Source organism: Bos javanicus, chromosome 7, assembly GCF_032452875.1.
Source record: "Bos javanicus breed banteng chromosome 7, ARS-OSU_banteng_1.0, whole genome shotgun sequence".
NCBI classification, from domain to species: domain Eukaryota; kingdom Metazoa; phylum Chordata; class Mammalia; order Artiodactyla; family Bovidae; genus Bos; species Bos javanicus.
The window spans coordinates 42,612,519-42,635,887 of NC_083874.1; the positions used below are offsets into that span (position 1 = coordinate 42,612,519).

At 56.3% G+C, this 23,369-nt stretch overlaps 2 protein-coding genes across 3 annotated transcripts in view; both read right to left on the reverse strand.

Moving 5' to 3' along the window:
- Window positions 1-3,736: 3,736 nt before the first annotated feature.
- C2CD4C (C2 calcium dependent domain containing 4C) lies at window positions 3,737-8,373 on the reverse strand. The gene is made up of 2 exons (XM_061423243.1): window positions 7,984-8,373; window positions 3,737-7,393 (listed from the first exon to the last, which is right to left on the reverse strand). The coding sequence occupies exons 1-2, from the start codon at window positions 8,370-8,372 to the stop codon at window positions 6,094-6,096; spliced, it is 1,689 nt and encodes a 562-aa protein (XP_061279227.1). The 5' UTR covers window position 8,373; the 3' UTR covers window positions 3,737-6,093.
- Window positions 8,374-8,412: 39 nt separating this feature from the next.
- Window positions 8,413-23,369, reverse strand: part of SHC2 (SHC adaptor protein 2) — a 33,726-nt gene continuing 18,769 nt past the window's right edge. The window contains exons 8-13 of one of the 2 annotated variants that reach the window (XM_061423242.1): window positions 22,044-22,206; window positions 21,415-21,472; window positions 18,586-18,729; window positions 16,773-17,083; window positions 13,816-13,949; window positions 8,413-8,631 (exon numbers count right to left, since the gene is read on the reverse strand). In XM_061423242.1, coding sequence (XP_061279226.1) covers window positions 13,821-13,949; window positions 16,773-17,083; window positions 18,586-18,729; window positions 21,415-21,472; window positions 22,044-22,206 — 805 coding nt within the window. In that variant the 3' untranslated portion in view covers window positions 8,413-8,631; window positions 13,816-13,820. Of the gene's footprint in view, window positions 8,632-11,912; window positions 12,608-13,815; window positions 13,950-16,772; window positions 17,084-18,585; window positions 18,730-21,414; window positions 21,473-22,043; window positions 22,207-23,369 lie in introns of those variants that run through there. The other variant, XM_061423241.1, reaches the window with a different exon arrangement.

Here is a 23,369-nt window from a genome sequence, read left to right on the forward strand (position 1 = left end):
TGCGACCCTGGGTCTCAGCACAGTTGCGCGTGGGGAGCCTGAGAACCAGACAAGCCGCGTGACTTGTAGACAAACACAGGGCGAGTGGAAAACCGGGGGCTTGAATTTCGCCGTGGACGCTCCCCGCGAGGGTCGGGGTTCAGAATCCCAGCCCCTCCTCCAGATGTGGGGTGCGGGTGAGGGGGGCGCGCTAGGCCCAAGGAGGCGCACACGACGTGCGCGGCTGGGAAGGTGCGGGGGTGGCCGGGCGGGGCGCCCCGGGGAGGTCTCCAGTGCCAAAGTGTGTGGAACCATGAAAGGTTATTCAGAGCAGGAACAGCAGGTGAAGGCAGGGGGCAGACGAGATGGGCAGTGCCGCAGGGCTGTGGTGGGGTGGGATGGCGACCGTCAGGTGCTGGATTCCGGAACCCCTTCCCCACCCCCACCCCCCGAATGCCTCTGCTCCCCCAGTGCTCTTTCCCTGGTTCAGATTCTGCTCCTTCTGCAAAGCCTTCCTTGGCAAATGCCCTGATGGAAGCTCACCCCTCCTTCCAGGGCCGCCTTCTCTAGCTCTTTGGGAGGTACAAATCCCAGGCCTTCCCATGATGCCTTCCTTCTCTGCTTCTCTTTCCTACATCAGATTGGGGCACCCCAGGTCCCGGGGAGCCTCCTTCCTGGGGCTGGAGACTGTATCAGCATTCTTTGGCTGAAAATGACAAAGAAAAGTGGCTTAAGCAAAGAAGGGACGTTATTGGCCCTCTGACCTGAAATGGTGTGCAGTTATGGACTTCAGGCATAGCTGGATCCAGGTGCCCACCACGTTGCCAGGCATTTGATTCCTCCTCCTTTGCTCCATTCTGAGAAAGGGGCAAGGTTCTGTGATCTGCACCAGATCAGGTGCCTGGTGCCAGTGGTGGCCCCTGATGCCCACCACCCTCCTGAGAGTAGGAAAGTGTTGGACTTTCCAGGATGGAAGGAGAGAGTGTTGATGCACCTTCATTTGTATCCTGGTCTGAGTTGGTTGTGGACAGGGAAGAGGGTGTGCTGCAGTCCATGGGGTCACAAAGAGTCAGACGTGACTGAGCGACTGAACTGAACTGAACTGAGCACTGGGATGCTCCAGGTGCAAACAACAGACCATTCTGATCAAATCAATGTCACAAAGTTGTATATGACACTAACAAGGAATACTAAAGGGGGGGTCTGATTCAAAGGAGGGGCTGGTTCAAAATTGGGAAAGGAGTAAATCAAGGCTGTATGTTGTCACTCTGCTTAAATTATATGCAGAGTATATCATGGGAAATGCCGGACTGGATGAAGCACAAGCTGGAATCAAGATTGCTGGGAAAAATATCAATAACCTCAGATATGCAGATGACACCACCCTTATGGCAGAAAGTAAAGAGGAACTAAAGACCCTTTTGATGAAGGTAAAAGAGGAGAGTGAAAAAGCTGACTTAAAACTCAGATAATGGCATCTTATCACTGGTCCATCATTTCATGGTGAGTAGATGGGAAAACAATGGAAACAGTGACAGACTATTTTCTTGGGCTCCATGAAATTAAAAGATGCTTGCTCCTTGGAAGAAAAACTATAACAAACCTAGACAGCCTATTAAAAAGCAGAGACATTACTTTGCCTACAAAGTAGGCAATCCTACTTTGATTAGTCCATCTAATCTAAGCTATGGTTTTCCCAGTAGTCATGTATGGAAGTGAGAGTTGGACCGAAAGAAGGCTGAATGCCGAAGAATTGATGCTTTTGAACTGTGGTGTTGAGAAAACTCTTGAGATTCCCTTGGACTTCAAAGAGATCAAACCAGTCAATCCTAAAGGATATCAACCCTGAATATTCATTGGAAGGAATAATGCTGAAGCCCCAATACTTTAGCCACCTGACACGAAGAGCAGATTCATTAGAAAAGACCCTGATGCTGAGAAAGATTGAAGGCGGGAGGAGAAGGAGATGACAGAGGATGAGATGGATGGATGGCATCACTGACTCAATGGACATGAATTCGAGCAAGCTCCAGGAGATGGTGAAGGACAGGGAAGCCTGGTGTGCTGCAGTCCATGGGGTCGCAAAGAGTCGAAGATGACTAAGCGACTGAACAACAATGACCTCATTGTGGTGGAGGCTGCCCTGGGGAAGAGACAGTGGTTTGAGACCTCAAGGAAGATGGAATGAACGTGGCAGAGGGCATTTCCAGTGGGGAGCCAGGGTGGAGAGAGGTGGGGAAGAAGGGGGTCCTCTTGAATCTTGTTTTATCTTTAGGGGCAGTCTGAGGCACAGTGGCCACAGTGCACACTCATGAACACACAATACACATGTGCACAGCCACACATGTTACACAACAACACTTGTACTCACACAGTTACACACATGCACAGGGTGCACACATGGAGACAAACACACACAGTACACACAGATGTGCAAGTACATGCATGCTAACACATACGCACTCACATGTTTATGCCCACGCTGTGACACGTGTGCACACACAGCTACACTCTCATGTGCACGTGGCTACACTAACATTCACACAGTATGCACAGAGGCAACAGCACACAGTTACACATGTGCCCAGAGCGCCCATAGCTATGTGCATGGACGCATACATGACACACACACTCACACACCAGCTGCCCACCCATGAAGTGGCTGGTGGGGAAGAGGCAAGACGGTGCCCGGTTGCCCTGGCAACACATCCTGGAACCCAACCAGGCCTGGTGAGCGCAGCTCATCTGGTGGGCTGTCAGCAGGTGGGGGTGCTCAGGACCCCAGCCTGCACAAAGCCTCCTGGTGATGGTGAGGCCCTGAAGCTCTGGGCCCCACCAGGATAAGGCAAGAGGAAAGGGCTGGGGATCAGGGCAGGAGACAGCGCCCTATACTGGAGATCTATGCCAGGGACCAGTGTAAGGGGAGACACAACTCAGTCCTGGGGGCTGTCGTGTCCCCTCCTCCTGCCCTGTTCTGGTTTCTCCCCCTATGATGGGGAGAGAGGCATCCTGGCAGGGCTTTTGCAAGGTTTGCATTGTTGGCAGTATACAACAGGCAGTCAACATATCCCTCTCAGCCCAGGGATTGGAGGCTCCAAGGCGCCTGTTTTCCCTGTAACCCACTCTACCTGGTAGGGCCACCCAGTCCCAACTGGGTGCCATGACCAGAGCAGGGGGGCCAGGATGGCTGCTGGTACAGGCTCTGAAGAGGAAGGGGTGACAAGGACACAGAGCAGCACAGGGCCACCCCAGGGCTGGGCTGGGGCCCCATTCTGGAGCAGCCTCACTAACACTATGTATCCTCTGGTCTGTGGCTCAGACACCCTGTCCTTCCCAACTCTGTCCCCAGCATGATGAAAGGACTCTGTCCTGGTTCCCTGAGCCCTGGCATCCCATCATAAAAACCCAGTGTGGTCCTTGCTTGGGCACAGCTGCCCACCCCTCACCCCCAGAGCAGTCGCTGTGCAGGAAGCACCCAGCCCTGCAAAATGAATCAATGAAGGCACAGCTGGCCTGCTTCCAAGCCCTGGGCCTCAGTTTCCCATCTGTCAAATGGAGCAAATGCAACCCATGCCAGCCACAGCTCCGACACTCCTGAAGGCTGAGCAGTCCTGGGCTGCAGACCTGCTCTGGTCCTCAAGCACTGCCTGCCCCCCAGGGCAAGCACTGCTGGGTCCTCAAGCACTGCTGCGCCTCCCAGGTCAAGGACACCACTTCCCAAGGGGGTGGGGGAAGGTGAGGTCAACACAAGTGGGAAAAGCTGGCGGTTCTTCAAGGGCAAGCAGGGGGAAGGGCTGGGACACTCGGGCCTTCACTGTTAACTCCCTGGTTCTCCAGCAACCTTGCAGGAGTCCAGAGACCAGGCCAGGCCACAGCTTTCCACATGCTGTCAGTAGGTTCCCTGGGACTGGAGATGGCCTTTCAGGGAGATAAATCTGCAGGCCCTGGAGTTGGGGACAGACAGGACCTCAAATGGCCTATGAGCTGAGATGGGAAGGGAAACACAGCAGAGAGAGGCTTCCTGGAGGAGGTGCCACGTCAACTAGAGTCTGAAAGCAGGTGAGTGGGGGTGGGGCGTGGGGGTAGGAGGCATTCCAGGCAGAGAGAACAAGATGTGGGAAGGCACAGACGTGAATGGCTTGGAGCCTCCCTAGCTGCCCTCTGTCCCCAAGTGGACAGAGCACAGAAGGGGCAGCCCTGGCATCTCTCTTGCCTGTGGTTGCAGGGAGGGTACGGGTTCACGTCTAGGCTGAGGGTGTGGCCAGACTGTCTCGGGTGGTCAACCAGACGGCTAGTCTCTGCACCTGTGAGGGGGACGTTCATGGCCTCAGGGGGTGAGAGCGCTGCCTGCATGCAGGTGTCCTTATAACAGGGCATGAGTGTCCCTGGGAACATTGCCCTGCTGCAGTCCTGCTTCTGTGCCGCCCCCACGAGCAGGAGAGCCCCATTGGGTATGAAAGGGTGGGGAGGCCTTTACGGATCTTGAAGGTTTCTGCCACCCTCCCTGGAATTCAAGGCAAAATTCCTCTCTTGTTATTAAACACCAAAGCCAGCAGAGTTCCACCCCCACATCCCCAAAACACCTTTATTGCACTAAAAACAGCATTTATAAACAAACACTTGGGGGAGGATGTCTTCAAGATGTACCCACAGTCAACTCCAAACACAGAGATATCAAACAGTGCGGGGGCCTAGAAAATGAGGGTCCCCAGGGATAAAGCAGGGGGTGGGAGCGGTTGGGGTCAGAGAAGGGGGCGGCAAGTCTGAGCATCTAAGTCCATGCGGGGCTTTCTGTCCACCTTCTCTGCCCACAGGCCTGGCCTGGGTGGTCCCCAGGACCAGAAAGCCTGAGGGGCAGGCGGAGGACAGAGGCCAGAGGGTGCGCAGCTAGGGACCCCAGCGCCAGGGGCCTTCAGTCTCGGGCTCAAGGGCATGAGTATGTCTCACCAGTGTGCAGAAAGGAATGTGTGCTTCCCCTCCAGCCCCGGCTCCTTCACCCCTCCCCCAGGGTAATTTGGAAACCCAGAGCTGGAGGGGGGGGACAACTTCTGGACTGGGAGGGGGACCCCAGGATCCCCACAAACTGGCCTGGTCCATCGTCACCCAGCAGGCAGCCCAGGAGGCCCTGTTTAAGAGTGTGTCATTTCTGTTTGGCTGAGCCACAAAAATCAGTTGAGGATACACATACTGACAGGACAGTTAAGCCCATGCAGCTGTGTTAGCAGCATGAAAAGCCACAAGCAAGGTCTCCCCAGCCGCCCCTTGTCCCACCCACCCTAGCCAGAACCTATGTACACCAGTGGAGTAAAGCGGAAGCCGTCTGTTCCTAAACAGCACTTCCTGGGCTGCTGAGGACCATGCTCAGGAGGGGTCGAAGACAGAAAGGAGTAGGGGCCACCAGCTGGTGCTGCTCTCTGGGCACGATCTGAGCTAGCCTTCCAGAGGCTGAAGGCTCTGGACGTCCAGCAGGGCTGCAGGGCCAGATAAGAGAAGGTGATGGAGGGCTGTCCCACTTGAGGGGCAGAGCCATCATTCTCCTCTTCTTCTGGGACTTCCTCCTCAGCTGCCTGTCTTTGCCCGGAAGTGGCTCTCAGACCGGGTGGCATCCTCTGACCGGCTCTCACCTCCGGAGCCTGGGAGGACTGAGGGCTGCCCAGAGACAGCCTAAGGCAGGAGGGGGTCCTCCCACAGCCCCATGGGGCCCCACACTGCCTGGCACCCCTCTCTAGGGGGCGTCCGTCGGGCCTGGGGCAGGAGGACACTCGTGCCGCAGAGAAGACCTGCCTGGTCCTCAGGACCCGCAGTCTCTGGGTCTGTGGTCAGCCTCTGCTACTTCCCAGCCCAGGTTCCAGAACTCCAGAATCAGTGACTAGCTGCGGTGGGGGCATGAAACTTGGGGTATAGAGGGACTCAGCCCGGCAAGCTGGCCCTTTCTTTTCCCCAGCAGCCCTCTCTCAAGTAACCCCTGGAAAAGAACATGACTCAGGACACCCCCAAAAGGGGCCGCAGCAACAGGGCTCACTTGCAGGGTCCGGAAGGGGGCGTGGCCGTGGCTTCCCCTGCAGGACCCGGGAGGGAGCAGGGTCTCCGCGGCCCGAGGGAGGCAGGGGGTCTCTACAAGAAGGGCAGCAGGGAGGTCAGGGGCAGCTCCTTTTCCCCGAGCAGCGTGTCCCGCTTGAGGCTGCTGCCCTTGTTCACCACCTTGATCCTGAGAGCCAGCTTCCGCACGCTGGCCGGACCCAGGCCGTCGAAGAAGAAGTCCTCGTTGAACACTGGGTGGCGGCTGTTCTTGACGATGGTGCTGCGCTGCTTTTGCAGCTTGCCCGGCACAAGGCACAGGCCCACACAGCAGTTGATGCTGCGGGCGTCGCACATCCGGTCATAAAGGCCCTCGGCTGCCAGCAGGCGCACGCGCAGGCGGGCCTGGGCCGCCTCGTACTCGGCCAGCAGGTGCACGCTGCCCCGCGGGCCCATGCGCACGGCGTGCTCCGCGCGGGAAGCCGGACCAGACTCCGGGCCGGGCTCCGGGGTGGCCCTGCGGTGCAGGCGGCGCCGGGCCCCGGGGCTGGTGTCCGGCGTGCTGTCATCGGCCGACAGGGAGCCATGGCGGCCCACAGAGTGCTTGAGCTGGCTCACCTTGGCCTGGCTGTCCTGGGCGAAGCCTTTGAGCAGCGACACGGAGCGCGAGAGCAGGGGGGAGCCGAAGGGTGAGGACTCGGCCGAGGACCCCGTGTCGCTCTCCCCGCCGCTGACGCAGCGGCCGGGACTCATGAGGGTGCCGCCGGCCTCCCTGGGCCCCCCGTCCCCCCCGTTGGCCTTGACGCCCCCCCGACGGCGCCGGGTGCCTGGGGAGCCCACCTGGGCCAGAGCCCCGTGCTCGCTGTGGAACAGGGACTCCTTGCGCCGCGTGTGGGGGCTCTCGGCCAGCGTGGCAAAGCCGTAGGACGTCTGGGCCTTGGGCACCGAGGGCAGCGACATCGCCCCCTGGGCCTGGGGGTCGGCGTTGGTGGCAGTCTCCTCGGCCGGCCAGTCCTCCGCACTCTCGATCTGGATCACGTGCCGGGTGGCCGCCTTCAGTAGGCTCTTGCTCTCGGCGGCCAGCTTGGCGGGCAGCCGGGGGCTCCGGGGGGCGCGGCGGGGCGCGGCGGAGGCCAGGTTCTGCTCCGAGGTCGAGGGCCCCAGCTCGGCCTGCGCTTCGGGCTCGGCGGGGCCGGCGGGCAGCTTGGGGGGTATGAAGAAGTCCGGGATCTTGTCCGGCGTGAGCACGTTGCTGTACAGGGGCCCCTTGGCGGCCTTGTCCCCACCCTCGCCCCCCGCAGCTCCATTCTCCCCCGATCCCCGAAACCTCTCCAAGAACCACATGTTGGTTTTCTTCATTGGGGCGCAGTCAGGAGCCAGAAGGGATCTGCGAAGCCTGGGAAGAGAAGCGGGGGTCGGGAGCGGCAGGCCCCCCGGCACCCGGGGGCTGGAAGCAGGGCTTGCGGCACCTGCCTAGGGAGCCCTGTGGGGGCCAGCGAGGTGACGAGGCGCTGCGGCCCAGCACGGGGGCGGGGTGGGCTCGCCCCTCGTCTACCCTCCCGGAAGGAATCGCGCTTAACTTCCAAGCACCGAAGCCGGGCCTGGGAGGTGGGGGCGGCGCTGTCTCCAGGGAAGCCCCCAGGGGACAGCGGCTCCACTCTTGCCCCGACCCCTGTATTGAGGATCTCAAAAGCGCTTTCTAAAGGGGTCCGCTCTTAGTGCACAAAGAAGACACCCCTGGGTGTCCCAGCTCCGCCCCCCCTCAAGCTCCCACCCACCTGTGGCTTCTCCCAGGTTGAGGGTCCGGGTATCCGGGGTGGGGGAAGGGAGAGGAGGTGAGTCTGGGGGCTGAAGGCGCGGCGAGCCGACCCCTCCCCTCCTCTCCACCCTCCCCCCCGCCCCGCGGGACTCGGCCGGGGGCGGGGGTTGGGGTGCGCGTAGGGGGTCCTAGCAGCCCCCGCGGAGCGTGGCGAGACCCGAACTCACCTGCCCGGGGGCGGGGGCCGAAGCTGGCTGGCCCGCGGACACGCCGGGGTCTCGGCGCGAGGGCTGGGGGCGCGGGGACGCGGGCGCAGCCTCGGTCGGGCGGCGGCGGCAGCGCAGTCGGACTCATTCACCGGCGGGAAACCGCCCAGCTGGCCGCCGCGCCGCCGTATTCCTCCTAGTACGGCCGCCTTCCGCCCCCGCCTCGCCCGCCCGGGGCCGTCTGCGCCGTCTGCGCAGCGCCCCCCGCCCCCCGCGGCTCCACACAGGGGAGCCTCGCCGCGACTCGGGGGACTGAGCGGGGAGAGAGGCAGGTGGTCGTTTGGCTGGCGCCCCTGGAAACCCCAGGCTCCTGCCGCAGGTCGTCTGCGGGCCTTTTCCCTGGTGAGCATCTTTCCAGACTTACGATGACGAGTAAAAGAATAACAGTAATAATAACTGCAGTTGAATTTATTACTGGGCACTTTCTCAGTGCCAGGCTCTTAACATTCTCGCCCCAACTCACTGTCACAAGCACCAGTGGATATGTCCATGACCGTCTCCAGTTTGCAGATGAAGAAGGTGAAGGTGTCCTTCTAGAAATACGGAACTAGCCTCTGACGCTCGGTCCTCTCAGTGCAGCCATCCAAGGAGCCGACCAGGGTGCTCCTCCTTTATTTCATGGAGAGAGGTTTGTTAAGCACCTACTGGACGCTGGGGAGAGTGCTGTGGCTTGGATGCAGCTGTCAACTTTGTGATGTGTCCCAGGGGGAAGGAGGAGGACAAGAGGACACCAGTACAGAAATACACAGGTAAATAGTAACTGTAGGCTTGATGGTTCCCGTGACAAAATGTAACAGGAAAAATGTGATTTGGGATGAGAGGATAGTCCCCCATGCATTTCGCAGGTGGGGAAACTGTCAAGGGCAAGACCAGGAGACCCAGGCATGCCAGCCCCAAAACCACGGGCATCCCTCAGGATCCCACAGGCCACCCTGTGATCTGCCAGCCCCAGCCCCCTGCTTGCTCACAGCTTCCTCGCTCCCAGTCTCAGTTTCCCCTCTGCAACACAAGGCCAACTGACCAGTTCCCAGTCCAGCAAGATAACCTATCAGGACCGACACACAGCAGGGAATGCCTGGACCTTATTAAATTATGATATCCCAGGAGCCACCCATGTTCCAGACATGTCCCGATCATCATCGCTGGAGCTGGATGAGGGTTGGTCTGGAGTGGCCACTGGTTCAACAGCACGAGGGGGACAGGGGCAGGCTGAGCTTGAGTTGGGTGGAGCCCCTCCAGCTCTTCCATCTGACGTTGGAGTGAGGTGGGGCTCAGAGTCCCATTGTCCAGATGGGGGAAGTGAGGCTCCCTCAAAAGGCTTTTCTCAACTTTGCTCACCTAACAAACATCCAGCCCGCTACCGTTTGTTCTAGGGGCAGCGCTGGTGTGGCCACATAGGCTGACAAAGTAGGCAGGTACCAATGAATGCATCACCTCACTGCCACCTCCAGGAAGCCTGCCCTGCCTGCCCCACATCACAGCCAGACAGAGCTCACGGAACCCCAGCTTCAGCTTTCATGAGGAGCGCGGTTACTCTGAGAAGTTATTCCATTAATGTACATCGCCCCTGCTGGGCTTGGAGCCCAGGAGGAAAGTGGTGGCCCAGGATGAGTGAGTGCTACAGTGGGAAGAGCAATGCCGAGTACAGTGAGGCACCTTCCTCCACTGTCCGCGCCAGCACAGGGGCCCAGGACAGCAAGCTGACCGGCTCAGGTGTCCTGCTGACAGGCTGACCTGGTACTGTGGTTTCACTCTCCACATGTCCTTGCCACGCTGGGGTGGGGTCTGTCCTCCCAGCTGGGTTGGGGGGGAGGCAGTGAGTTTATTCAGTAGCCCCCACCCCCCACCCAGTGCCTTCTCCCAGCCGTCTCTTGGCCCCATCTTGTCCCCATAGCACAACTCCTACTTGGGACTCTTACCACCTCTGTGCTTAAAAGGCCCCAGGCAGCTCTCCCTGGCACCAGGCTGCACCCAGCTGTGTCCCCGACTCCACTGCTGTCTGACCTCCCTTCCAACCTCTGGCCATCCTTCTGTCCCTCAAAAAAGCTGTATTCTACACACCTGGGGCCTTTGACACGCCATGCCTTCGGCCCAGATCTCTCCTCCTCATTCAGGGCCTCCCTGCTCATCCTCCAGAAACCCCACAAAAAAACCCACTTAGATTTCTAGGGACCCCCAAGTTCCGAGGTGCATTCCTTCCCACAGCTGTCATCATACACTTAGTGGTGACCTGCTGATGATTGGGTTTTGGCAAACTCCACAAGAGTGGGTCTGTCTTGGTAATGTTGCATCTCCATTATCCACCAGGGGATATCCACCAGGGGTCTTGGTCAATAAGAGGAAGTCATGAAGGAAGATTAAAAGATATGAGGATGGGGGTGTGGGTGCATGGACCAATCAGTGGAATGAATGATGAATGGGCGGTTAGAGGGATGGATGTGATGGTTAGGTGGACGGACTGATAAACGATGGATGGAAAAGTGGGTGAGTGAACAGATGGATAAACGGATGAATGAGTAGATGGATGATGGATGGGTGAATGGATGATGGATGGATGGATGGATGGGAGGGTGAATGGATGGATGGAAAAATGGATGATGGATGAATGAATGGGAGAGTGAATGAATGGATGATGGATGAATGGAAGAGTGAATGAATGGATGATGGGTGGATGGATGGATGAATGGGAGTGTGAATGATGGATGGATGGATGGATGGATGAATGGGAGGATGAATGGATGGATGGGTGAGTGGATGGATGGACAGATAGACTGGTAGCTCTGTCTCCAGATCTCTGAAGTAAGAAACAGGGCATCAGAGTCCCCTATCTTGCTCTGCCTTATGATCGCTTCCACCCTACTTACAGGCAGATCAGAGTGACTTTTACTTCCCCACACCCTTACCAGATCCCCCCAGGCCTGGAGCAGGGCCTGCTGACAGCAAAGAAAGCAAAGCCCCTCCCCAGAACCTGGGCAGAGATGTAACACCAACCAGTGGTGAGACTGGTACCCCCTTGGGAGGGAAGGTTCCATGTTTGTGGGAGGGTTGTGAGGAGGGTCCTGGGGAGAGATGGGGGTCTCCCTGGACAGGAGACATCATGTGAGGAAAGGTCAGGAGCAGAGAGTCAGAGTGAGCTCAGGAAGCTGGGCATGTGGTAGAAGTAGGTGCTTTCAGGTGGATAAAGGGGCTAGAGTGAGAACTGGGTGCTTCTCAAGAAATGAGGATGAGAACCATTGGGAGACTGAGAAGCCAGACCATCCTTCAGGACAAGTCAGGAACAATTTGGAGAAGAAAACAAGCAGTGTTTTGCCAGATACCTGGAGTATCTCGAGTCCACAGGTTTGTAGCATTTGGGAGATAAATTCAGGTGTTTCCAAAGAGAGGGGTGGATATTTAACAGAGAAGTTGGTGTGTGCTTTCTCTTGGGATAAAATCGAGGGTCCCAAAATGTCAGGGGACTCTGCCCCCAACTCTCTCCCCATAGCAGGGGCACACCAGGGCCTGGCTCTCTCCTCCCCAGCCCTGGGGGGCCAAATCTGGTGCTGCCCTGGCTTCCCTGGACCCCAGACCCCCACTTCTAGAGGACCCCCACCCCAAGAGGACCCCCACCTCAAGAGGGCCCCCACCATGAGATGACACCCACCCAGGGAGGGTCCCCACCCTGAGGAGACCCTGACCCCAAAAGGGCCCCCACCCCAAGAGGACCCCAACCCTGAGAGGACCCCTGCTCTGAGATGACACCCACACAGAGAGGACCCCTACCCCGAGAGGACCCCAGCCCCAAGAGGACCCCTGCCTCTAGAGGACCCCCGCCCCAAGATGACAGCTATCCAGAGAGGGTCCCCACCCCGAGAGGCCTTGTAGATCACAGGAGGTTTCACGCGCCACACGGTCATTCCCACGTTTAATTACAAACAGATTCCAAGCATCCAGTCCAGGCTGACAGCTGGGAGGGAGGGGCCTCACAACAACCCCCTCCCGGGTCAGTGGTCATGGAGCTGACAGATGACCCCATCAGCCCAAGGCTTTCACCCACTTCAACACCCTCATCTGCCCCGGCCTGAGGACCCACAGCGCTTCAATTCTACCCTCAAAAGACAACTATGCTCCGATTTTTCAGGTGGAAGATCTGAGCCCAGCGGAGACGGGAGCCCGTCTGCATGCCAGGGAGCTGGGAGCCTTCATTCCCCAGGAGGTGAGCTGATGACCCTCCAGGAAGGAAAATGGTGCCCCCTGGCTAATCGGGGACCTGGGCCAGGCTCCAAGGCGGATGGCTGCTTTTTGATATATTTTCTTTAAAGGCGAGAAAAGGTTCTGTCTTTGGTACATACATCTTCACTCCAGGTGAAGGTGGCAGCAGGCAGGGGTGAGAGAGAGGGGTCATGCACCCCGTGTCCTGGCCAGGGTAACCCATCCCAGCCCCAGGACCAGCTAGAGAAGGAAGGCTCCTGAGACCCAGGTGAAGAAGGAGAGACAGCGGCGGTTCCGGCCTGACCAGGGTCCAGAGAAAGGCTGAGGGGCCCCTAAGGCCACAACAGGAGCATCTGGGGAGCAGGGACAGAAGCCATAGGCTGAGAACCATCACCTGGGGAAGAAAGTGAAGCAGAGGTCAAGGGTCAGCAGAGACAGCAACAGGAGACCTGGGTTCAGGTGTCACAGACCTCAGTTACAAGGTAGCAAAGTGACCCAGTGACAAGCCTCAGGTGGAGGGCCAGGGTTCAAGTCCCAGCTCCTCCATGGTCTTGCCCGGTAACCTCTCTGTGCCACTGCTTCTTCCACAAAATGAGAACATTGTTAACAGTGCCTGTTGGGAGTTGCGTGGGAGTTAGTACAGATGTGGGAGGGTCTGAGCATAGGGCCAGGACACAGCAACTTCTGCATAGGCAGCGATTATTACTGCCATCGGTGTTATTTCTCAGGTCACAAACAACTCAGGGTGTAGAAGGCAAACAGGTCGGACCCTGGCACGTGCACATACACAGTCCATGGCACTGCATCATTTCAGGTGATCCGCAAGACCACCTCCATCCCTGGAGCCCTTCCCCAGGCTGGGAACCCTGTCTCTGCCTACAGCTGGGCCTGGCTGGGGGCAGGGAGCAGGCCAGCGCTGACAGAGGGAGGAGGCAGGAAGAGACTGTTGTCATGGGGACGAGAGAGCAGCCCAACCTGGCCCAGAAGGCCTCTCAGCCTTTGGGGAAATTCCACGGCCTGTTTCCCTCCACGAGCTGAGCCCCCAGCTCCCAGCTTCCTGCCCCCTACCCCCGCTCCAGAGCCTGCCTCTGCCTCCTCCCACAGACTGCCCTGGTACCTTGACCCCTCTGCAGTTCAGCTGCCTCTTCCCAGCCTAGACAGGCTCCCATCTCACCCCAGACCCCCCACCAGAGGCCCTAGAACCATGGGACCTGTCTGTCCCTCCCCCACTCAAGACGTCTGAGGCTCCAGAACTGATGACCCAGGTGGACCTTCTCACCCACCTGCCTTGCCTCAAATGCCAGCCCTGCTGGACCCAGCCCTACTGGGCCCACCTCCCAGGTGGCCAAACACTGCCTCTCTGAGGGATTTTTACCACCAGTTAAACACAGAGTTGCCATAAGAATTCAGGAAGTGAGTGCTGATGGGGACAGGGTTTCCTTTGGGGGTGATGGAGTGTTCTGGAATTAGATGGGGAAGGGGGCACAGTTCTGTGAAGAGACCCACTGAGTTGTGCCCTATAAATGGGTGAAGTGTGCAGCATGTGCACCCATGTCAATTTTTCAAGATGCGAAAAATCTGGCACATTGGGGCCAGACGCACCTGGCTCAGGGCTCCCGCTTGACGACGCCTCGCAAGTGCAGCTCACTCTCAGCGGCTACAATGGGCTGCCCATTCTGCAGGTGGTAGTCGATCAGGTGGCTGATGCTCTCAAAGAGCACGTCCTTCGTCCGCACCTGCGGGGCCAGAGGCCACAGCATCAGCACCACTGGGAGAGCCGGTCGGAGAGGCAAACTCTTGGGCCACCCTAGACCTGCTGGCAGGGCACTGAGTTTTCACAGTGCCTCCTGTAGCTCATGCTCAAGTCTGAAAACCACTGGGTCAAAGACTGCAGCCACAGAACTACAGGTAGACACGTGCTTCAAAGCTCCAGCACCCAGGGGCCGTGGCTTCCTATAGTGGATTGAATGGTTCCCCCTCACCAAAAAAAGATATGTACACATCTTAACCCCCAAAACCTGTGAAAGGGCCCTTATTTGGGAAAAGCCTCTATGCAGATATGATTAAGATGAGTTCATCCTGAAGGATAAAGAAAATGTGGTATATATATACAAATGGAATACTACTCAATCATGATAAAGAATGAAATAGTGCCAATTGTGGAAACATGGATCATCACACTACGTGGAATGAGACAAATACCACATGTCATTTATATGTGAAATCAAAATATGACACAAATGAACTTATTTACAAAGCAGAAACAGAGTTACAGATGTATAGCACAGACTTGTGGTTGCCAAGGGGGATCAGGTTGGGGGAGACACAGATTAGGAGTCTGGCATTAGCAGATGCAAACTATCATATACAGGATGGATAAACAAGGTTCTACTGTAGATAGAGCACAGGCAACTGTACTCAATGTCCTAGGATAAACCATAATGGAAAAGAATATTTTTTAAAATGTATATATGGAAACTTCCCTGGCTAAGAACCTGCCTGCCAATATTCAGGAGACATGGGTTCAATCCCTGGTCCAGGAACTAAGATCCCATATGCTGCAGAACATCTAAGGCTGTGTCCCACAACTACTGAAGCCCAGACACCCTAGACTCCATGCTCCACAACAAGAGAAGCCACCACAAGGAGAGGCCTACTCGCCACAACTAGAGAGAGAAAGCCTGCACACACAGTGCAGACCCAGAGCGGCGAAAAAGAAAGAAAAGAAATTCCGGAAAGAAAAAATGCATATATGTGTATAACTGAGTCACTTTTCTGGAGAAGGCAGTGGCACCCCACTCCAGTACTCCTGCCTGGAAAATCCCATGGATGGAGGAGCCTAGTAGGCTGCAGTCCATGGGGTCACTAAGAGTCGGACACGACTGCGCGACTTCACTTTCACTTTTCACTTTCATGTATTGGAGAAGGAAATGGCAACCCACTCCAGTGTTCTTGCCTGGAGAATCCCAGAGACAGGTGGGCTGCCATCTCTGGGGTCGCACAGAGTCGGACACGACTGAAGCGACTTAGCAGCAGCAGAGTCACTTTTCTGGTCAGCAGAAATTAACAGAACATTGTAAATCCACTATACTTCAGTTAAAAATAATTTTAGAAAAAGAGTAAAAAAGGATGAGTTCATCTTGAATTACTCAGGTGACCTCAAATCCAGTGACCTATGTCCTTATAAGAAAAGAAGGACTGGGACAACACAGAGACACAGAGAGAAGCCAAGAGAAGCCCTGAGAAGCCAAAGGCACTGGGGTGATGGGTCCACAAGCCAGAGAACAAGAATTTCCAGCAACGAGGAGAAGCTGGTGGGGGGCCCTGAACCAGATCCTTCCTCAGAGCCACAGAAGGAACCAGCCCAGCCAGCACCTGGATGTCAGAAGTCCAGCCTCCAGAACTGGGACAGAACAAATCTCTGTAGTTTGAAGCTGCCCAGCTGCTGGTGGTCACTGGGAAGGCAGCCCTAGGAAACAAACACACCTCAGAAATCTTGTGGACACAGATCCAAAACTCAGAACCACCAAATCTAAACACCACCTGCATCTTAGAATGCTGAGAAAATCTCAGCAGACCCGGATGCAACACAGACCCCCCCTGGGAGGCTAACGCCACTTCAGACAGGGGACACAGCAGTGAGCAGTGTGATTAGGTATGAAGGAGGAGGTGGAGAAGGGAACTGACAGAACACTGGAGCCTGGAGCCACCTGGGGCCTGGAGCCGTGGTCCCACCTGGGCCAGGCTGCACAGTAGCCACTGGAGTGTGCCCTGTTCAGGGCACAGAGCACACACAGCCCCCAGGGTGGTGCGGAGGATTCAGCTAGATGACATAAATTGTTGCTGTTGTTCAGTCTCTAAGTAATGTCGGACTCTTTGTGACCCCATGGACTGCAGCACTCCTGTCCTTCACTATCTCCCAAAGCTAGCTCAAACTTATGTCCATTGAGTCAGTGATGCCACCCAACCATCTCATCCTCTATCGTCCCTTCCTCCTCTTGTCCTCAATCTTTCCCAGCATCAGGATCTTTTCCAGTGAGTCAGCCTTGTATTTATCACTCAAAGACATCACTGTTTGTAAGATGCATTAGTGATGATAGAATGTGGGGGAAAAGTACATCTTACAGTTGATGAAATATGGTACTTTGTAAGCCCTGAAAGGCCTTGAGATTGGAAAAGGTTCTCTAATCCCTCCAAATGCTTTATAGACTGGGAAATCCTTTGTGAAAGCTAAAATTCCTCTAAAACTGGAAAATACTTTGTAATTTTGAAGTATGTAGTAAAGGGAAACAGGATCTGTAAATATAAAGGGCTCTGTAATCTGAAAAATGCTTTATTAAACCTAAAGGGTGTTTAGAATGTGGGTGCCCCGGATCTTGGACAGAGGAGAGAGGCCCGGCCCTTCCGGCAGACGCGACACCCCGGTAAGTCCCCTCCCCACCCCTACCACACGCAGCCTCCAGCCCCGCCCCACACCAGGCCCCTGCGGGTCTATCTCTGCACTCTTTCCCCCGCACCCTCAGCACCTGCCCCCACCCCGCCCCCAGCGCCCACCTTACCACGCCCTCAGGGTCCACCAGCAGCAGGTGCTTGGGCTGCCCCCCGTGCATGCCGGTGAGGACGTACTGCCCAGGATTGGTGACGCTGTCCCGCACGAGGAAGTCCCCGTCTGCCCGAAGCAGTTTTTCCGCCGCCCGACGGCTCATCTGGCCATGGTACCAGGGCTCCTGACGCAGCTGCTCCTCCGTGGGGGCGATGGGGGCCCGGCGGGTCGGGGGGCTGGGCCACTGATCCTCCACGGGAAGGGGGGCTGCCACCGAGCCAGCCGCCACAGAGCACTCATGCAGCCTCAGGGCATCCTCAAAGGGTCCTGCGGGGGCGGGGGTGGGGACAGTGTGGGCGGGAGGGGCCTGGGCTACAGGGACCTGCTCCTTCACCCCTTACTGGTCCTGTTAGTAACTCAGTATATTCTCTTGGATTTTCTAAGCATATCCAAAGATATTTCTTTTTTTTCCAATGTGCACACCTATTTCTTTTTTCTTGTCTTGTTACACTGGCTTCCTTCCCAATGTTTATTATGCCTCTTGTTTCATCATCTCGTTCTGACTGCACTGGCCAGGACCTCCACTACACGTGCCACCTCTTTGGTAGGCAACAGGTGTCCCTTTCTTTTCCAAACTCTAATGGAAAAGCTCCTGATGGTTTGTACAAGTTCCCTGTGGATCCCAGCAGGCACCAGTGTCGCCCTCCCTGAGACGGTACCACGTAGCTCAGACACCCTGGAGTGCGCAGTGACAGCCCTGATCCCTGCCCTGGTGTGTCTGCGCTTGCTTTGCAACCCGCCTTTCTTCACTTCTGGTCCCTTGGGAATCCCTCCTCCCTAACTTCTCCAGCGATGTTGACCCAGCCTCCAGCTCCTAAGACATGTGACTAGTCCTGGCCAATCAACATACGCCTCTCACACTCCTAGCCTAGTGATTGGCTGCGGGAGGTGAGACCATGACCCAAGGAGGGCAAATCTGAGGCAGCCCCAGGACTTCTAATGGGAGCCTGGCAACAAGCATCCCTTTTCGTACTAGGGTTGCTGGACCACCTGGCTGGGCGCCCAAGCGGACAGCCTGCCTCAGGAGCTCACACCTGGTACACCTCCTTTCCCATCTGAGACTTCTCTGAGGAGCCAGTGGGGCCACAGCAGGGGTTCATGTCACTGCCTAGCATGTCATCAGGCGGTGGGGGAGCGGAGCTTTGCAAACTTTGTGAAAGAAGGGATTTCCGGCTGGCTTGGGAGTTCCTCAAAGACCTCACCTGGGGAGGTGTGCTGGGAGTAGGAGACGACCCTGCCTGGGCCAGCACGGAGCCAACACGTCCAAAGTGCTCATGCAAAAGGATGGAGTTTGATGTTGTGGGAAAGGAGGGTGTTCTGGACACAAACCTCCTCCATCCGATCAAGCCCTCCCTCAGGCTGGGGGAGGGGCTTCACCATCTGCTAGATGTGGATCAGGCCTCCCTTTTCAGGCGGGATTTCTGGCAACAAGCCAGAAGGGGCTTGAGCCTCCTCTCTCAGATCATGGATCACATGAAGAGGGAGCTTAAACTCACTCATCAGACTGAGACCCAGAAACAGGGAGCTAGGCACGTCCACCCTGCAGACTGAGTCCCACGGCTTCCCCATCACATTCTTCCAGGATATGAACTAGCCCCTCCCGTCAAACTGGGGACCCCATGGAGGGGAATCTGGGTTACCCTCAGGAGACCGTAAGGTCTCACGGAGGAGGGAGTCCCAAGGGAAGCATAGCACACAGCCCATCCCCCACCAGACCACAGGTTGCTCGGGCGTGGCCCCACCCCACAAGCCGGCCTGCCCCCACTTACGCATGTCGAACAGATCCTTCTTGGGGCTGTCCTCGGGCTGAAGGGACTCAGGGCCGTCCAGACCCTGCGTGTTGACATACAGATGGTCCTCGTAGTCTCGGGGGCCCCGGGCGTCCGCCTGCACATAGCCATCCCCGGGCTGGGCTGGGACTGGGGAGTCAGAAGGGTGTGAGTTCAGAGGAGCACAAGGTCACGCAGGGAAGCTCTGGGGAGAGGTCCAAGAGGGGCGCACCGCCCACGCCTGTGTCCCTCCAGGAAGCCTGCCCTTTAACGCAGCAAGGTCAGGAGTGAAAAACCCCATGAGAGCCCAGCTTTGGGGCTGTGAGAGGCGCAGAGGTCTACCAGAGCCCCCTACACACACACACAGCCAGGCCCGCTAGTCTACCAGGCAGGAAGGTGGCCCAGGGACCAGAGCTTCCCAGTTTCAAGAGAAGGCAGAAACCCCGATGTTTATGTTAAATCTCCACATTTAAAAAGTAACAGCAATAAGACTCTGCTCTCCCTGTAATTATGTTATCAAGTGAGGCACAGTCGGGTCATTCATTTGCTTGTTTCTATTTTAGAGTTTCCTTTCTGTTCTTTTCTAATTTTGTTTTGAATGTGTGAAGCATTTAAATGGTTCAAAAGCTGCAATTTCATGAAACTGGTATCATTGGGTGAGTCTCTTCTGGGGTCCCTCAGTGTTCTGTGCGGATTCTACTGGGTCCTCCCCAGTTGGCCTCTGCCCAGCTTCAAGGCCTCACCCATGGTGTGTTATCAGACTGTTGGACTCGTGCTGACCTGATAGGTGAAAAATGGCATCCAGGGGGACTTTAATTTCCATTTCTTTTATTTTGAGCAAGGTTGAGCATCTTTTCCTAGGTTCCATGGACATTTGTATATTTTCCCCTAGATCTATCCGTCCATTTCTAAACATCTCCATTTTTAATCCTTGGCAGGGAAATGATGATCTTTTAGTACACTGTGGCCAAATCCAACCCAAGGGCCTGAAGCTACAATCTCTGCTTTGTACCAGTTAAATCCTTAACCCTCATAGGCAACTGGGCTCACATACAGCTCTACCCTCTGTGGGCATGACAGGTGAGTAACCTTTCAGTGCTTCAGTCTCCTCCTCTGCTGAATGGGGAGAACAGGAGTAGCTTCTTCACAAGTAGGGGTGAAGACCAAAACCTCTGGCAGAAGTTATGATTCAATAAAATTGCTAACACCATTACATCCCTGGGTGGTTGATAGGGGCAAAGGGGCCTTGGCCCAGCCTTCCCAGTCTGCACAGAGGAGGTGCAGATTCTCCCAGCTTTGTACAGTCACGGTGGGATGAGAAAAAAGAAATCTCAGTTGCAGGGGTCCAGAGAGTGAAAATTCCTGGACATTGGAGTTGGGGCACTGATGTATTGGTAGGAGTTCTTGGTCAGAGACTTGGGAAAATGTGATATGAAGCAATAACTTCGTGTGCAAAAGCTCAGGGGTAGGAAATGCTAATGAGCTTGGGGGTCAGGTGTGAGTAGCCCGTGTCCCAGAGAAATAGCTGACCACAGCCAGATGATGGCTGGGCATCTACTTGGCACCCAGTGCCACATGTGTTCTTTAACCACAGGTGCTGGGAGTAGTAGGGTTCTGATGCTCATCAGTGAAATGCCCAGATTGTTTGGGAAAATCTTTTTAAAAAAAAAAGCCCAACACAGATGTCAGCATGGCTGTAAGGAAACAGGCAGCCACGGCAGGGCTGGTGGGCAAACAAACTGCCAAACCACGTCAGGGAGCCATCTGGCAGCTTCCCCTACTGTGACAGAGGTGTGCATGCTGTCTACAGCTCAGCATCTGTGGGAGGGACACATGAGGGGAGCCAAGGGGGCATCTGCCGCTGATCAAGAGGGGACCACGTGGACAAGCAACTGCAGGGACAGGGGACTGGCACGTGGCCATTCAGAAGATCCCACGGAAGCAGCCAGAGCCCCTGAGAGACTGTGGGTACTCACAGCCTGTCCTTATTTCTTTGGGGGGTCCATTCATATAAGTGCTGAAAAGAGACACACAGGTGCCAGGGGGTAAGCTCAAGACCTCCGAGCTGGGGGCTAAGGGTATTTTAGCCTCCTCTGTCTTTTTAAATGTCGTATAACAGGATAAAATGCTCACGGGCTGAAAACTCAACCATTTTGTTAAAACCTCATGGTACCTGGTGGGCAGCTCTGTGATTTCCATCACATGGATCAGTGGCTGCTGTCCTGGGCACAGACTCTACTGAGACCCTGAACACAGCTGAGTGGTGGACAACTGGGGCACTGCTGTCCTGGCAGAGCCCTAGAAAGTACCCGGATGTCTGTGGGTGAGGGGGGTCCTTCACGTGGTGGGGACTACACTGTGGTGAAAAAGGAGGGGGGCAGCTGCCTAGCACTGGTGCAGGGGTGAGTCCAAGATGGGCTTTTACCTGGGAAAGCCAGGTAGAGGGATAGAGAGCACACTACTGTCCAAAACTGTGAAAGTGACGTATGTCTGAACTGACTTGAACATGCATGAAAAATCTAGAAAAACAAGGGAAACTACTACCAGTGGTTACCTGATCAGGGAGGTGGATAAAGCAAATAGGGGCAGGAGACTGACTTCTCGGTGGATGCCTTTTTATATGTTGGTGCTTTGAACCACTAACTGCAGTGTCTCTGTCCAACATGCAAGAAAACTGGTCACACAGACAAAAAGCAGATGCTGTCAAATCTCTAAGAGCCCAGGGAGTGACACGATCTCACAGGCCAGATGGAGTGACCCAAAGAGGGGAAGCGATGTGAGGGACAGTGGGGACTCAGGGACACTGGAGCAGAGTGTGCTGGACGGTACCTGAGGGGCCTACATCCCACTGCAGGCCGCGGGTGTCTCTTCGAGCAGGAGAGGCTCCCTGAAAAAGAGAGCAAGGGTCCCCCTGCAGTGTGCAGGCCCAGACCCCCAATCGCCCACACCAACACTCCTGTAAGTCAGATTCCAAGCTCAGCTCTGTACCCATCCCTCCCTCCTGGGCCTCAATCTACCCACAAGTCCCCACCTGCTTCTGCTGTAGCTGCATCCCCCAGCCCAACTTGGAAGGCCTGCCCCCAGCACATGCTGTTCCGTACACCTGGAGGCCCTTCCCTACACTGCTCTCTGGGGCAACTCCTATTGACCCATTAGGGCCCAGCCCAAGTTCTGCCTTGGGGACATCCTCCTGACAGGGACAGTCAGTCCCCCATGGACATTCTGGTCACCCTCCTCAGAAGCCCTGATTCAGTCACGGCTGTGGTCATCGTATCGTGTCTGAGATGGGAACCTTGTCTGGTGTGTCTGGCTCAGCAGACCTGGACAGTTTAGGGAGGAAGGAGCAGGGAGCAGGAGAGACCCTCCTCTAGGATCACGGAGGCGGGGAGCAGAAGGAAGAGCTAGGGGTTGAGCCCCAGCTCTTGGGCCCCCCTCCCCAGAGGTGTGCTGAAGCTGACCTGGCCAAGGGCACCGAGGACCCCCAGGGCACAGGGCTGTGTGAGGGCGAGCCTGGAGTCCACCAGCCCTCCTGGGGGCGGCTCCTTCCCGGGGAGGCTGTTGTAGTAGTTGTGTTCCACCTCCTCTTCATCCCCCCAGGCCGAGTCCTCCATCCCGGTCAGCCTGCAGACACATAGCCAGCAAGAGCACGGGCCCCAGCACAAGTTGTGGGGGGACAGACGGCGCCGAGGCCCCCAAACTGAGTTGTGCACCATAGGGGACAAGCCTGACCCAGGGATCCTGACCCCTCCTCTATCTTCTGGGAGGGCAGTGGCGCCAGGAGCCATTGCTGATGGAGGAACTAGGTGTCCCTTTCTGTCCACCAACAGGGGCTCTACACACGTCTCAACAGTTTGGCTAAACTGAGAGGGGCCTCCACCCATCCCAGCCACCTCAGCCCCACCGCGCAGTCAGGGCATGACATCAGGCTTGGACCCTGAACCCGGAAGCCTTAGGGTGATGACACCATCAGCGTTTAAAATGCCCTCACCCACTGGCCATGGATGGTGCCTTCGAAATGTGTGCTACAGATGCTTATCCAGGCAAGTTGGCTCCTAAGAGCAAACGGGGGAAGCCACAGCCTGCCCCTCAGTCAGGGGTGGACAGCAGGTCTCAGGGGGGCTCCCAGAGGAGGGCTTTGCAGCCAGGAGAGGGGAGGGTGTTGAGGTGGCCCCAGGTAAAAACCAGCGCTCATTCATGTACTAGGGGCACATGATCCTGTGTGAAGGCCAAGGGGCAAGCTCAGCTGTACACTGCTGGCTCTCATCTGTGCATATGGGACTCTGTTAACATGTCCATTCATTCACTCGCTACTCTGACCAGTTCCCATCTGTTTAGATATTTAAATAGCCTATCACAGGCCACTGCCTGAATTTGCCAGCCAGGAGCTCAGGATGGCTTCTACCCTGTTAAGCCACAGAACTGTCAGATGGTTAAGAGAACATCAGAAGAACTGCATCTGACACGTGAAAGTCAGATGGAATTCAGATGTTTGTGTCCATAAATAAAGATTGGCTGGCAGGCGGCCCACCGACTGCTCACACGTCCTTCTTGGCTGCCTTCCCGCTACCATGGCAGAGGCAGGCAGGCAGCCTGGCCCTTTGCAGAAGTGCCGGCCGCCCCCATGCAGACTAAGGATGACAGCAATGACAGTCACTGCCTGCCGATCGGCTCCCTGAGTCCTCTCCTCTGCTAGGACTGGAGATGTTGTTATCCTGGCATCCTCATGGTTGAGCAGTAGGCCATGGAGGTTGGGGGGCACAGAGCAGGGAGGGGGCAAGGATCCA